Source organism: Ictidomys tridecemlineatus, chromosome 10 (assembly GCF_052094955.1).
Source record: "Ictidomys tridecemlineatus isolate mIctTri1 chromosome 10, mIctTri1.hap1, whole genome shotgun sequence".
Lineage (NCBI taxonomy): Eukaryota > Metazoa > Chordata > Mammalia > Rodentia > Sciuridae > Ictidomys > Ictidomys tridecemlineatus.
This window is the reverse complement of record NC_135486.1, coordinates 46,670,225-46,685,343: the sequence shown is the minus strand read 5'-3', so window position 1 is coordinate 46,685,343 and position 15,119 is coordinate 46,670,225. Positions and strand designations below refer to the sequence as shown.

Here is a 15,119-nt window from a genome sequence, read left to right as displayed (position 1 = left end):
CATTCTTCTCAGAGGCACTTAGATAAATTTCTTTATTTAAAAAATTGGGATAAGTGGGCCTCCAGTTGTGGCTCAGTGGTAGAGTGCTTTCCAATTAGCATGTGAGAAGCCCTAAGCTGGATCCTCAGCAATGCAAAAAGAGAAGAAAAAAAAGTTGTGATAAGGAGCTGAAGGTATAGCTCAGCAGTAGAGCACTGTCTAGCACAGTTGAGGGCCTGGGTTTGATCCCTAGCATCAATAATAATAATAATAATAATAATAATAATAATAATAATAATAAATAAAAAATAAAAAATTGGGATAATACACTCTTTCAAAATGGTATTTGTGACTATCTAATTGGACAATGTGTGGAAAAGTACTTTAGGAAAAAAAGTGCTTGCATAGCCCTGTAATCCCAGCAACTCCAACTTGGGAGGTGCAACTTTAAAGCCCACCTCAACAATTTAGCAAGGCCCTGAGCAACTTGGCCAGACCCTATCTCAAAAAAAGAAAAAAAAAAAAACATTAAAAAGAAAACAAAGGGCTTTGTGGCCAGGCACCATGGTGCATGCCTATAATCTCAGCTACTCAGGAAGCTGAGGCAGGAGGGTTGCAAGTTTAAGGCAGCCAGGAGCAATTGAGTGAGATCGTTTCAAAAGGGAGTGGGGAACTAGGAATTTAGCTCAGTGGTAAAGCTCCCTTGGGTTCAATTTCCAGTACAAAAAAACAATTCTATTTAATTTATGTACACATTTTATTCCCTCAGCAAGTATCTATTAAGCATTTACTATGTGCCAGGTCCCATACTAAATACTGTGTATATAAAATGGAGTTAAATGAGATGCCAGATTCCCTGTAATGTTCTCTTCTAGCAATTTGTACTTCTTTCCCTTCTAGCATTTTCACAATTTCCGTTAAATTGTTCAGTAATTAATTGCTTACTGTCTACGTCAATGGCTACAATTTCAGCTTTACAGGGACAGGTACTTATTTCTTTTTTGTTCCAACAGCGCCTAGCATAAATGGCGAAGAAAAGATTAACAAATATTTGTTGAATGGATGAATGGATGATGGAAACACTAAGAGTATAACACAGTATAACCGGTACTCGATTGGGCTTGCCTAGTACTATGGGCATTTATAGTAGGAACATTTAAAAATCAGACTCGGAGCTTATTTCCATAAGAAAAATCAATCTTTTTCAAAATACGGTACTGCACATAGCCTTATTTTATTCCCCGTACCTGCTCCTAGCTTAAAGCACATTTTACTCTCTGTGAAATATCACGATCATGTCAATAATAGGCCAACATTAATACTGGCTGAATGTCTCAAAGGCCTAAGCAAAGTCCAATTAAATCAACTGTGGCTAAAAGCCAGAATGAATGAAAGGGCTCACTAGCCCGCGCAGAACTGGCACTGAAATTTTGCCCCCAGCGCACACGTTGACGTCAGACTCCGCGGCTGCCCCTCTGGTCACGTGGCTTGGGCTGCTCCTTCCCCCGCTCCTGGGCAGTCCTGGGCATGCGCGGCGCTCTGGGGCGGTAGCTCCAAGTGCGCTGACAGCTTCCGGTTTGTTTTCCCCGCCTCCTGCGTGGCTAGAGCTTTTGGGGCTTGGCGGTGTCCGTGGTGGGGTAGCGAGGCAGGGCGTGGTGAGGTAAGGTGAGTCCCCAAGCGGGGTTCCCCGCAGTCATGGCCTGCTCCATTGTCCAGTTCTGCTACTTCCAGGACCTCCAGGCCGCCCGGGACTTCCTCTTTCCTCACCTGCGGGAGGAGACCCCCACCGGCGCCGTACGGAGGGACCCTAGTAAGTGCCCCTAACTTCGCAGCTTCCTTCCCCGCCGCCGCCGGGGGCCCGTGTTTGTCGGGGGCGGGTCCCCTACCCGCCCGACGCCGCCTGCCCTGCCCTCTGGGCCCCCAGTTCCCGGTGTCTCCGGTCTTCCTGCTGGGAGGACCCCTTGCCCGCCTTGTCGGAAAGCCTGATCCGCCCCGAGCGTCGGCGTCTCCCTTCTTCCCCGGCTTTTCTTCTCAGCCTCTCTGCTTTCTGTCCAAAAATTGCGTCTTGTTTCCACTCGCCTTTGCCTGTCACCGCTTCCCCACCCCCTCCTTCCCATTTCTAGCTTTCTCTCCAAGGATTTCCATTTCTCCCTCCCTCCATCCCCGTGTCCCCTGTTCCATACTACTTGCTCCGTGATTGCGTCCTCCCCATTTCTTGCCACATGTCAGCCCTCTACCCTGGTATGGTGCCAACGCCCACTTTTCTTCATCCCTGGGACTGTGGCCTTTGCCACGTCCCCATCTAGAAGTGTTTATCTTCCCCCACACTCTTCCTTCTTCTTCCGCCCTTTTCTCCTTCACATTTAGACCGTAAATGACTGATTGACAAGTAAAAGACTCATAAGGTTGGTGAGTAAACTTCTTAAAAATAAAAAAAAAAAAACCTGTTAGGAAGCGAGCGAGAGTCTACACCAAGAACTAAAATTACAGTGACATGGCCAAGAAAAGCTAATTTCCTTTATTGAGGCGAGAAGCTTTGCATCTGTTATTATCATCAAACAGTGTTAATAAGCCCTTCCCCATGCGGTATGAAATCCCAAGGCTGAGTTATTAGGTACTATATATTTTCCTCAGAATTTCCTACATTTCTCCTTTTGAAAGGATGCGTTCTGTGTTTATTGATTTTTGTTTGTTTAGTTTTGCCTTTCCTTTAGAAAGCACGTTATTAAGCACGTGTTGTCAGTTTGTGCTATACTGGAATGATAATATAAGGTCCACTAAAAATACTCTCTATTTTCAAAATTTAGAAGGTAGCAAATCAGAAGTATATATAAATGAATATTTACTCTGTGCCAATCATGGGTGCTACAAACCAATTAAGATTGGTGGTTTCTGACTTCTAGAAGCTTATGGTTTATTGGGAAGTACAAGTAGCTCCCATACAGAGTGTTTGAGAATATGAGATACTCCCTTGAAGTGGTGATACTTAAACCTATCTTTGAAGTAGTATGTGAAGAAATAAGAGGTAGTAATAACATGTACAGAGGAAGGAGGACTGAAATGGCATGCTGTTTAGGTAATTAAGAAAAGCTGAATGGATGGATGTAGAGGAGGATGTGAGAGGAAGAATGGATGTAGAGGAGGACGTGTGAGGAAGAATGGGAGGAATGAAGCTGTCATACTGATAAGCTAAATCAAGAAGACTTGGGAAAGTTATTAGATGCTTGTGAAAGACTAAGTGTAGAAATTACATGGTCAGATTTGTACTTAATGTAATCAGCATATCCTGTTGAATACTTGTAATATGCTCTGGCAGCAGTACGGAGGAGAGAGAAGAAGTTTGGAGGTTGTTCCGGTAATGCAAGCAAGAAGTCATGTGAGCTTAAACTAAGCCTTGACAGAATTTGAGAGGAAGGATATAATAGGATGAAGGAGGTGGGATCTGCAGGACCTTATGAGTGTTTGACAACAGGGATTGTAGTTGGTCAGAGCGATTTTAGGATGCCTGTGACTTGGGTAGGGGTAGGGGTGTGTAAAAGAGAATGAAGGCATTTTAATTTGAGTGTTACTAGCAGAAATGTTAATTTAGTCTCAAGGATTATGTATATTGTGAAATGAACTGAGTACTAAAGATGTAACCTTAGAGGAATATTTAAGAGTCAGAAGTTACTGAGAAGGTGTAGCAAAGAGAGGAAAAACAGGTGACAGTAACTCCAGAAGCTGAGGAAAGAGAATTTGATGCAGGTGAATAGTACTCAGCAGTTTGCAAACATAGCAGAGGTCAGATAAGAATAGAAAAGCCCTGCTGGGCATGGTGGCACACACCTCTGATCTCAGAGATTGAAGCAGGAAGATCACACACTTGAGGCCAGCCTCAGCAACTTAGTGAGACCCTATCTCAAAATAAAAAAAAAGAACCAGGGATGTAGCTCAGTGGTAAATCCCTAGTATCAAAAAGAAAAAGCGCTTAATGGTTTTGAGAAAATGAAGATAACAGGGACCTTAGGAGAGTTTCAGTGGAATAGTACGGTCAGATAGCATATTTATAAGATGTTGAGTTAAAACTGAAGTAGACTGTTCGATTTGGTTGTGAGGGATAATTGATACAGGGTTATAAACAGGGCATGTAAAGAAAAGGAACACATCTCTAATCCACTGTGGCCCCCCTGACGCAGGCCTCCATTTTTTCTCAACCTGAGTCATGGTATCTGTCTTCTAACAGATCTTCCCAATTCCATTCTTGGCTTCTTCCGATTACTTTACAACAGTAATAAGAGCTTTTAAGACATAGTTTAGATTGCACCATTCCCCTCTTTATAACCCTCTATGGCTTTTGATTTCATTTAACATAAATCTACAGTTCTTACCTGGCTTATGGGCCCTTAAGGCTCTCCCTCCTGCCACTTCTTGGACTTCACACTCCTCTCCCTTTGTATCTTATACTTCAGACACCCTTTGTTGTTAAACAAGCTAAACTCATTTGTGCTTGAGGCCTTTGTCCTTATTGTTTACTGTGTCCTGAATGCTCTTTGCAGATCTTTGTCTGCTAGTTGCATCTTGTCACTCAAATCCCAATTTAAATATCAGGTCCTGATGAGAACATTTTCTGACCACCTGATCTAAAGCATTACTCAAAAACAACCTCTTACTCCTGTTTGTTATTCTCAGTCATGTCCTGTTTATTTTCATCACTATGTATGCTATCCAGAATAGTGACCTCTAGCCACATATGGATTTTGAGCCCTTGAAATGTGGCCAGTACAACTATGGAACTGAATTTTCAACTTTTCTTAATTTTAATTAATTTAAATAGACAAATGGGGCTAATGGCTATATTGTTGTATGGCATAATTATAAACGCTGGAACACAGGCCCATACAGTTTAAATACCTGTCCAAATTACACAGTGAAGAGTAGACACAGGATATGAATTCAATCCAGCCAGTTTAGGTTGTAATCATACCCTAACATCTAGATTAAATTTTACTATGTGTACAGGTTTACAACTAATTTAATTCATTACCCTTTTAAATCAAATTCTTAGGTTTAGGTAAGTATTGTGGCTATCATTAATTCATACAGAATAAATAAAGAACTTCTGAACCAATGAGCACCTTTGTAAAACCTATATTTTAACCTATGTAAAAATAATGCTCTAATTTACAAATAAAAATCAGAAAAAAATAACTTGTTTTTAGATAGTTTACTTGGAATTCTTGGAATGCTAGGGCAATGGAATTCTGTAATCATCTCTGTCCATTTTTATAAAGTATCAGTTTTTGTAAAGAGCTTTCATTAAGAAAACCTGAACCTAAAATTTTAGTAGAGTGAAATTTTATGAAGTTAAAAAATTTCTTCAGTTAGAGATCATACTAAGAGGTAATCTGAAAATAAATAGGAATTTCAAGGAAGCTGAAACCTGAGTGTTCTTTAATTTCTTCATTCAGCTAATATTTACTGACTACTTGCTATGTACTAAGCACAAAATAAGTCTAAAAGTAAATAAAGTGGATCCCTCAAGGAGTTTTCAGCCAATGAAAGGAGATAAATATTGGAAAAAGAACAGAACAGTTAGAGGTGTTATACTGTGATTGGCACATGATGGGGAAGAATGAAAGAGTGTTGGTTCATTCTATACAGGAAACTCAGGAAAGTCTTCATACAAGAGATGATATTTGCACTATTAATAGCTTAATTGATGCCCTTCAAGAGGAGAAAAAATGATCAGACAAGGGATGTGATATAGCATGGTGTTCAGAAAACTGCTGATAATAAATGGTGGAGGGAGGGTCTGTATAGTAAGAACTAAAACTGAAGACGTCCTTGGAGGAGTTTAGATTTCACTCAGTAGCTGTCTTCAGATGGAAATAAAAGTACCTCTGGATTACATGGAAATTTTCCAGGGGTTACCTTGGGAACAGATGGTTTTAAGTGAATTATTTTCCCTATGTACCTATAAAAGTGCCTACTTTCTCACCTTGCCTTCTATTAAGAAAGGTTCATCTCTCACACATTCCTAATCTTACTATTTATAGTAAGATACTCCACAGAACAAATTTTCAAATGATTTTTACTTTATGTGTTTAATAATTATCAAAATTTTTAATACATTTATGCTGTTTTCCTCAGTTATTTGCTCCTAATAATTATTAGAAAATTTCAATATTTAGAAGTATAATCACAAAAAGCTTTTTTCAATTCATATCTTTCAAAGAAAGTTTTGGACTGATAAAAATCTATATTACATTAAAATACTCTGTTGGAAGAAGTAGAACACAAATAAGAATTCAAGGGGAGGGCTGGGGATGTGGCTCAAGCGGTAGCGCGCTCGCCTGGCATGCGTGCGGCCCGGGTTCGATCCTCAGCACCACATACCAACAAAGATGTTGTGTCCGCAGAGAACTAAAAAATAAATATTAAAAAAAAAAAAAAAGAATTCAAGGGGAAAAAGAACTTATAAAAACTGTTGAGAATATCATATTTCTTAAATTATGTTGGTGGGTATCATTTTCATGTAGATTTAGAACCCATATTCACTGGGTTCTAAATCTATATGAAAATGATACCCACTGGGGATTGGACTCAGGGGCACTCGACTACTGAGCCACATCCCCAGCTCTATGTTGTATTTTATATAGAGGCAGGGTCTTAATGAATTAATTAGTGCTTCACTTTTGCTGAGGCTGGCTTTGAACTTGTGAGCCTCCTGTCTTAGCCTCCCAAGCCACTGGAATTATAGGATTGTGCCACCTCAAACAGCCTTGCATATTCTTAAATATTAATCTCTTACTGTATGAATAGTTAGCAAATATTATCTCCCATTCTAGATTGTTCACTCTGTTGATGAACTAAACTAAAAAGCTTCTGCACACTTTGCTGTGCAGAAGCTTTTTAGTTTGATGTAATTCAATTTGTCCATTTTTGCTTTTGTTGCCAGTGCTTTTGATGTGATATTCAAAAAAATCTTTGCCCAGATCAATGTCCTAAAGTATTTTCTGTTTTCTTCTAGTAGTTTCATTGTTTCCGATCTTTTATTTAAATATTTGATCCATTTGGAGTGACTTTCGTATATGGCATTTGTATAGGACTTTTTCTGTTGTTTTATAAAAACTAATGCTATGCTTATATTTTGCAAATATTAGTCTATCATTTGTCTTGACTTTATTAATGGGACAGGTTTAAGACTTTATATAATCATATCTCAGTCTTTGCTTGTTGGCTTCTGTTTCATATCCTTTGAAGGAGCGTTCCAATCCTGAACTTAGATGTTAGATTTTTTTTTTTTGGTGTGTGTATGTGTGTGTGTGTGTGTGTGTTGTGAAAGTGTGAGAGCTGAGGTAGAATCTTCTCCTTATTTATTTTAAATGGATATGCAGTTGTTTTCACATAATTTATTAAATAATTCATCGTCTCTCTACTAATGTTAGCTTTTTAGTTTGATATAATCCCATTTGTCAAATTTTGCTTTTGCTACCATTACTATTTATTAAGTTCTCAGAAATGGTCGCTTCCATTTTTTGGACTTGCTTCTATTCCATTGATGTATTTGCCAGTTCCTATCCTAATAAAATATTAGGGACAGTCCCTGTCAAACTTCTCTTAATTTCAAAAGTGTCCTAGGGATATATTCTTACATATTTGTCTTCCAAGTGAACTTTAGAATTAATTTATTAAGTTTTTTTCTGGGGATCTATTATCTCAGGGCCTTACGTGTTCTTGGCAATTACCCCACTGTGGAGCTATACATCCAATCCCCTAATTTATTAAGTTCTAAAATAAAATAAAACTGAATTTATACTGAGATTTTGATGGGAATTTGTTTCCATGGGTTTGTTTGTGGTGCTGGGGATTCAATCCAGTGCCCCAGGCACTGTAACCACTGAGCCACAACCCCAGCCCAAATATTTGGGTATTTTTATTTATACCTCTTGTGTCCTTTAGCAATATTTTTTGCCTTTCATATAAATCTTGCACCTTTCTTTAATATGTCTGAATGATTAGGTACTTTATTAAATTTATTGTTATAACTAAGATCTCTTTAAGTTTATTCTAAAATTTGTTATTTTGATATATTGGTCTGGGGCTATAGCTCAGTGGTAAATCATTTGCCTAGTGTACACCCAGCTGTGGGTTCCATCCCCAGCGCACAAACAGTTCTTTACTTGGTATGAGGTAAATTCTGATATCTGTATATTTATATTTGGTTCTTTTTAATCTAGTCTCTTGTTTCAAAAATTGTGATTAATTTCTTTTTTTTATTTTTATTTTTTTGTCTAAAAGTTATAGAAGAATAATTCTAAAATTTTCTAATAGCTCTTTTTAAATTGTTTTTCGATATACATGATGGTAGGGTGTTTTTTGACATATTATACATTCATGGGGTGCAATCCATTACAATTTTGATCCCATTCTGTGATTAAACGTGATGTGGAGTTATACTGGTCATGTATTCATATGTGAGCATAGCAAAGTTAGTCCATTTCATTCTACTGTCTTTCCTATTCCCATCCCCCCTCTTCCCTTTAATCCCCTTTGTCTAATCCAATGAACTTCTATATTTCCCTTCCCTACCCTCCCTTGTTATATCAGAGAGAACATTAGACCTTTAGTTTTTTGGGGACTGGCTAATTTACCTAGCATGATATTTTCCAGTTCTCCATTTACTAGCAAATGCCATAATTTCATTTTTTTATAGCTTAGAAATATTCTATTGTGTATACATACCGCATTTTCTTTATCCATTCATCTGTTGAAGGGCACCTAGATTGGTTCCAAAGCTTGGCTATCGTGAATTCAGCTGCTATAAACATTGATGTGGCTGCATCACTGTAGTATGCTGATTTTGAGTCCTTTGGGTATAAGCTGAGGAGTGGGATAACTGGATCAAATGGTGGTTCCATTCCAGGTTTTCTAAGGAATTTCTATACTGCTTTCCAGAATGGTTGTACCAGTTTGCAATTACACCAGCAATGTATGAGTGAACCTCTTTTTCACATTCTCGCCAACATTTATTGCTCCTTATGTTCTTGATAATTGCCATTCTGATTTGAGTGAAATGAAATCTCGGTGTAGTTTTGATTTGCATTTCTCTAATTGCTAGAGATGTTGAATATTTTTTTCATATATTTGTTGACCATTCATATTTCTTCTGTGAAGTATCTGTTCAGTTTTTTTTCCCATTTATTGATTGCCTTATTTGGGTTTTTGGTGTTAAGTTTTTTGAGTTCTTTATATATCCTGGAGATTAATGCTCTGAGATAGAGGTGGTAAAGCTTTTTGTTAGAGACTCTGTTTATGTACTTGTTCCCTTTCCTGTGAAGAATTTTTTAGTTGAATGCTATCACATTTATTGATTCTTGATTTTGCTTCTTGTGCTTTAGGAGTCTTACTGAGGAAGTAGGTCCCTGAACTGTTATGAAGGAGAGTTGGACCTACTTTTGTTTCTAATATGCTGAGGGTCTCTGGTCTAATGCTGAGGTCCTTGATCCACTTTGAGTTGAATTTTGGGCAGGGTGAGATATAGGGGTTCAATTTCTATCTACTACTTATGGGTTTCTAGTTTACCCAGCCCCATTTGTTGAAGAAGCTATCTTTTCACCAATGTATGTTTATGGCCCCTTTGTCTAGTATGAGATAACTGTATTTATGTGGATATGTCTCTATGTCTTTTGTTCCATTATTCTTTAATTCTATTTTTGTGCCAATACCATGCCATTTTTGTTACTATAGCTCTGTAGTATAAATTAGGTTCCGGTATTGTAATACCTCCTGCTTCACTTTTCTTACTGAGGATTGCTTTGGCTGTTCTGGGCCTCTTATTTTTCTAAATGAATTTCATGACTGTTTTTTACTTTTTGTTGCTGATTGGTTTTTTGCTGTTTTATAAAGTGTATGTGTTTCGGCTTTTTGGATGTTATGTAAAGGTTTGCTTTTTTGGGGGCCAGTAATCAATTTTGTGAATATTCTTTGGACATAAGAAAACACTATTTATTATAGGGGACATTGGTATTTTGTGTATAGCTTTATATTTCATAATTTCCTGAAGTATGGAAATGAATAAAGCAAGAATATTTCTCAGCTAACATATCACTGGGATTTGGAAGATTTTTGTCTTTAAATTAATATCACATGATGTGTGACATAATTAAATGTCACACATAGATATTTGATTATGTCATTTAAGTACTTGCATTTCCAATGTATAGTATTCAGATTGCTCCCAAAAAACTTTCAAAAATATTTTTTGGAAAGGTAAATGTTATAAGAAGGTACTTGTAATTTCAAAGAAGTTGGAAACAATTCCTGCTACTAGCTGGTGGATTAAAGTAATTATGCTAGTTGATATAGCAAAATAATAAGGAGTCATGCAAAATAATGACCTACATCTATATTAAGTGCACGGAATCCCTGTATTCTAGAATATGTGACTAACTTTTCCCACTAGTTTGCAGTTTTTGATAATATGAGGCTTGTGTTGTATTTGCCTATTATCTCTGTATATTGAATTGTGCCTGAGCTGGATGTATGTCCTTATTGTAGAAATGCTAACTGAAATGAAACACAATGATAAATATGCTGTCTTCATTTTTTCTTTATTACAGATCCAAATAGTGCTATTGTTAAAATTATCATGCTTTCTCAATGTGTACTTAAAACAAAAACAAAACTGTAAATAGCAAGCTTAGGCTAGTTTGGGTGCTGGGGAAGTAGCTTAGTAGTAGTATGCTTTCCTGTCATGTACACCTCACTGCAAAACAAAACATAAAGATGAGACTGGTATAGGAAGGATTTAATTTAAATATAATGAAAGAAATTAGCTTTCTCACAGGGAAAGTAGTTGAATATTAGGGTTAAGCAAAGAAGATGTAGAATTGGCTTCCTTGAAATATGCAGAAATTAACTTTAGTTAGCAATTTTATGGACATTTTTATTGTACATCCTTCTTGGCCTCAGCTAAGACTGCTCTAAATAGTTCATAAAAATAAACATGCTCCCTTTGCCCCAAAAAAACTAAGAAATATTTATGAAACTCATGTTTCATAATGGCCCACCCTCCTTCACCTTATTAGACAGGCCTACCTTTTTTTCTGATGCTTTGAATATTAAAAAAATCAATAATATCTAAGTGTGAGACTGTAATAAATTATATAAGATATGTAAGTTCTTTTTAATATTCATTAAATATTATTTCCCTTTAGTCATTGACTTCCTTTGAAAAACAAATAGAATAAAACCTATGAAACTTTTTAAGATCTTCTGCAGGCCACAGGAAATCTATGTATTTGGATTTCTGTGGAATAAAACCTGAGTAAATAAGATTCAGTGATCTAAGACTGAATCAAATTTTTTTAAAAAGAGGCATTTCTTTAGGTCTATAGATGTGGTGGTAGGGGGAGTATTTGTTTTTATAAAAGTGGGTCTAAATATTTCTTAGTTTTTTGGGGGCAAAGGGAGCATGTTTATTATTATGAACTTTTTAGAGCAGTCTTACCTGAGGCCAAGAAGGATGTGCTGTATTTCTGTTTTAAGATTAATTTTCAGCTCTGTCTTTGTATGAATTGACTGTCAGGATATACTTTTTTATGGTATGAGAAGTCATTTGATAACGGAGTCATTAGAATCCTGGAATTGAAAAGACGTAATCTGATTTAAACATGATGGTTTGAAAGAAATGAACCCCTTCTTATTGAAAATGGGATAACCAGGCTGAGGTTGTTGCTAGAAGAAGAGCGCTTGCCTAGCATGTGTGAGGAACTGGGTTCGATCCTCAGCACCACATAAAAATAAATAAATAAAATAAAGATATTGTGTCCATCTACAACTAAAATATATGTGTGTGTGTACAAACATATGTGTGAGTGTGTGTGTGTGTGTATATTATATATATAAAAGGGATTTTAAAAAAAGGGGAAATGGGATAACTTTTTTTCTTTAGTGTTTTTTTTTTTTTTGGTTTGTTTTTGGTACCAGGGATTAAACCCAGGGGTGTTCAAATTCTGAGCTACACCCCTAGTCCTTTTCTCATTGTTTATCCTGAGATAAAAAGTTGCTGAGACCTGTTTTGAACTCATAATCCACCTTCCTCAGCCTCCTGAGCTGCTGGGATTACAGGCATGTGCCATCGCACCTGGCACCTCCTTACTTGAGATTGCTGCATATTTTTATGTGCTCAGGAATGAAAAAGTTTTTCCTGTTTTCCATTCTCTGTAAATAAATAAAAGCTAGTAATTCTGACCAACCTTTTATTTTATTTTATTTTTTTGTTGTTGTTCTTGTTTACCTATTATTGCTGGATGCTGCTTTCCATATGGTAGACAAGAAGAACTAAATAAAATTTGAATTACTCAGAATTTTCTATTTATAAGCCGTAGGTTCTAGAGGTTCTTACTTTTTTGGAAACATGTATATTACCTCTGTTTTTTTTCTTGACTCAGGAACAGAAGTGAATTTGCTTTTGTGCTAAAAGATCTTTTATTAGACCATGGAAATTAAATCATTTTCCTTTTCCTAACATTTAATGGTTTCAGTTTCTCATTTAGTTTTTGATCTTGACATACTCATACAAATACAGTGAAATTAATTGTCCACTTTTAGAATTCAATTTCCTGTCTAGCTTCAGGTTCTTATTAAAATGAAAAATTCACTCAATTGATGGGGACAGAGTATTCGGAAACTTATTAGAATAATGTATTTGGGGAATTAAATAGAGTTGTGGAAAGCAGAAGCTGAATTTCTTATTTGAGCGTTTGTTAGTAGAATAAGTAATTTATTCATTGGAAATACCCTTAAATAAGACATCTACAAATTTGTTTTAATGATTGAAATTAAATCTTTTCACTATGGTTCAAAGGTTTCATTTATTAAGTGAGAAATGGAACAGTTTTTTTTTTAAATTTTTTTTAGTTGTTGATGGACCTTTACTTTATTTATATGTGATGCTAAGAATTGAACCCAGTACCTCACACATGCTAGGGAAGCACTCTTCCACTGAGCTACAACCCCAGCCCAAGTTGGAACAGTTTTTATGCTAGTATAATTTAATCTTTTTAGGGAAAAAAATTCTCTCCAGAGGGAAATAGTGGTTACAGTATACATTTAAAGTCATTGTTTTTATTCTTTCAAGCAAAACATTTATCCTGATAAGGGTAAGAACAAGGACTTTGTTACCAATTAGTTTAGACAATTAAAAATCGTCCTGTTCAGTGATGGATATTTAAAAAAAAAAGTTAAAGATTAAAAAGCCAGATTAATGCAGTGAGGAAGCAGTTACTTTTGTCACTATTATTTATAACTTCCTCTTGTTCCTATTTATTTCTCTTCATGACACAGAAGTTATGACTCAAGACATGGTGTGAGACAAGAGTGAAGGATAATTTCAGCAACTGAGGTAGAAAAAAAACATCTTAAGCAGGCAGACTTCTTGAATGACTCAAATTGAATCCTCAGTGAAATCCTTGATTTTTCTGTGAATTTTAAGGGGGAAAAATGGCTAAGAATAAGTGAAAAGAATAAATTTTTATAAATAAATAAGGAAACTCACTCTTCAGGAAAGCCCTGTTGTGGGAGGTGGGGGGCATGATTTCAAAACTAAGCAGGTAGTGTCTTGCGTGCCCAGAAATGCCGTTTTATCAATAGTTTGTATAGAAGATGAAGTGAGAAAGCCCATGAACATTTGAAACATTTTGCTTATAGTTCGAATGCCATCTTAATGAATATTTTCAAATGACTGACTGCTTCAGGAACAGCATCTGGATGTGAATCATAGTATGAAAAATATGGGACCTGAGAGCAGTCTAATCTATTTTTAGATTTCCCCAATAGGCAATATTTGTTATTTTTGAGTTATTTTTAGTATAAGCAGCTTTATTCACCATTGGCAAAAGAATATTTACATAATAGAGTACAGACATGACTTAAAAATAATGTCATCTTCTCTTTCTTCTCCTCCTTTATTTTATGGTATGGTGTTTATATAGGAATCCCATGGCCTTTGTAATTATTTTTTCTAGCTCTGACAAAAATTAGGTTGTTAAAAATCACAACATACTGGAGTTAGCATATTGGTTTTCCATTGTTGAAGTGTGATCATTTAGTAATGATGCAAATTTTGTTTTGAAATGTTTAAATATACATTGTGTATGTGTGGCCTCTGTATGAAGTATAAAAATCCTTTAATCCATATCAAGCCATCTTCTCTGAAGTAGATTTCCAAAGAATCTTTACATAATCTAATTCTGCCACTTAGACTTAAATTAGAATGAAAATATTGTATTTTCTTTATTATTTCTTATTAAAAACTAAATCTAGGAATTGGTGCTTTATAACTGTTTTGTCTCACTAATTAAAATGGAGTGGAATAGAATTGTCAATATTATAATAACATTACATAGAAAAGTTGATTAAAAAAGATGGTTTTGATCCTGGTTATAAACTCATGTGTGTGTATATGTAAAATTGTTTTAAAAAGTTTTATTGTTTTACATTTCTGTTGAAGTGGAAGAGGTTTAGAATCAACAAGTGATTTGTTCATTAATATTTATAAATATTAATTTAGTTCCACTTGCTTTTATGGAACTATCATGACTACAGGAAAGCATTTGGGTAACAATGTTGTATTCAAAGACTATTTTTTTTTTAAAGGATAAGACTAGTTTTTGTTTTTTTTTTAAAGAGAGAGTGAGACAGGGGGAGAAAGAGAGAGAGAATTTTTTTAATATTTATTTTTTAGTTTTCGGCAGACACAACATCTTTGTTTGTATGTGGTGCTGAGGATCGAACCCGGGCCGCACGCATGCCAGGCAAGCTCGCTACCGCTTGAGCCACATCCCCAGTCCCTCAAAGACTATTTATTGAGCAGATATTAGGTACTAAATAAGAAACAATCAAATGCTGTAGTTTCACAAGAAGGAAAGATCAGAGTAGACATAAGAAAACTTCATGAAGGATTAATCTGAGAAGTTGGATTTGGAGAGGTAGAGGCATTTGGTTGGCCTATAGAATAGACACATAGGTAGAGAGGAAGAATGAGAGTGTTATATTTGAAGAATGATAATTATAACATTTACGGATATCTCTGTTCTTAATTTTGCTTTGCATTTTTTAACTATAACAACTCTTTGAGAAAGGTAGTTATTAAGTTC

General features: G+C 35.9%; 1 protein-coding gene across 4 annotated transcripts in view; it reads left to right on the top strand.

The window, feature by feature from the left end:
• Nucleotides 1-1,515: 1,515 nt before the first annotated feature.
• Nucleotides 1,516-15,119, top strand: part of Rab3gap2 (RAB3 GTPase activating non-catalytic protein subunit 2) — a 112,470-nt gene continuing 98,866 nt past the window's right edge. For 2 of the 4 annotated variants that reach the window (XM_013363159.4, XM_078022842.1), the window contains exon 1: nucleotides 1,521-1,789. In XM_013363159.4, the coding sequence (XP_013218613.2) occupies nucleotides 1,675-1,789 (115 nt within the window). In that variant the 5' untranslated portion in view covers nucleotides 1,521-1,674. Of the gene's footprint in view, nucleotides 1,790-15,119 lie in introns of all 4 variants that reach the window. The other 2 variants (XM_040277597.2, XM_005335861.4) reach the window with 2 other exon arrangements.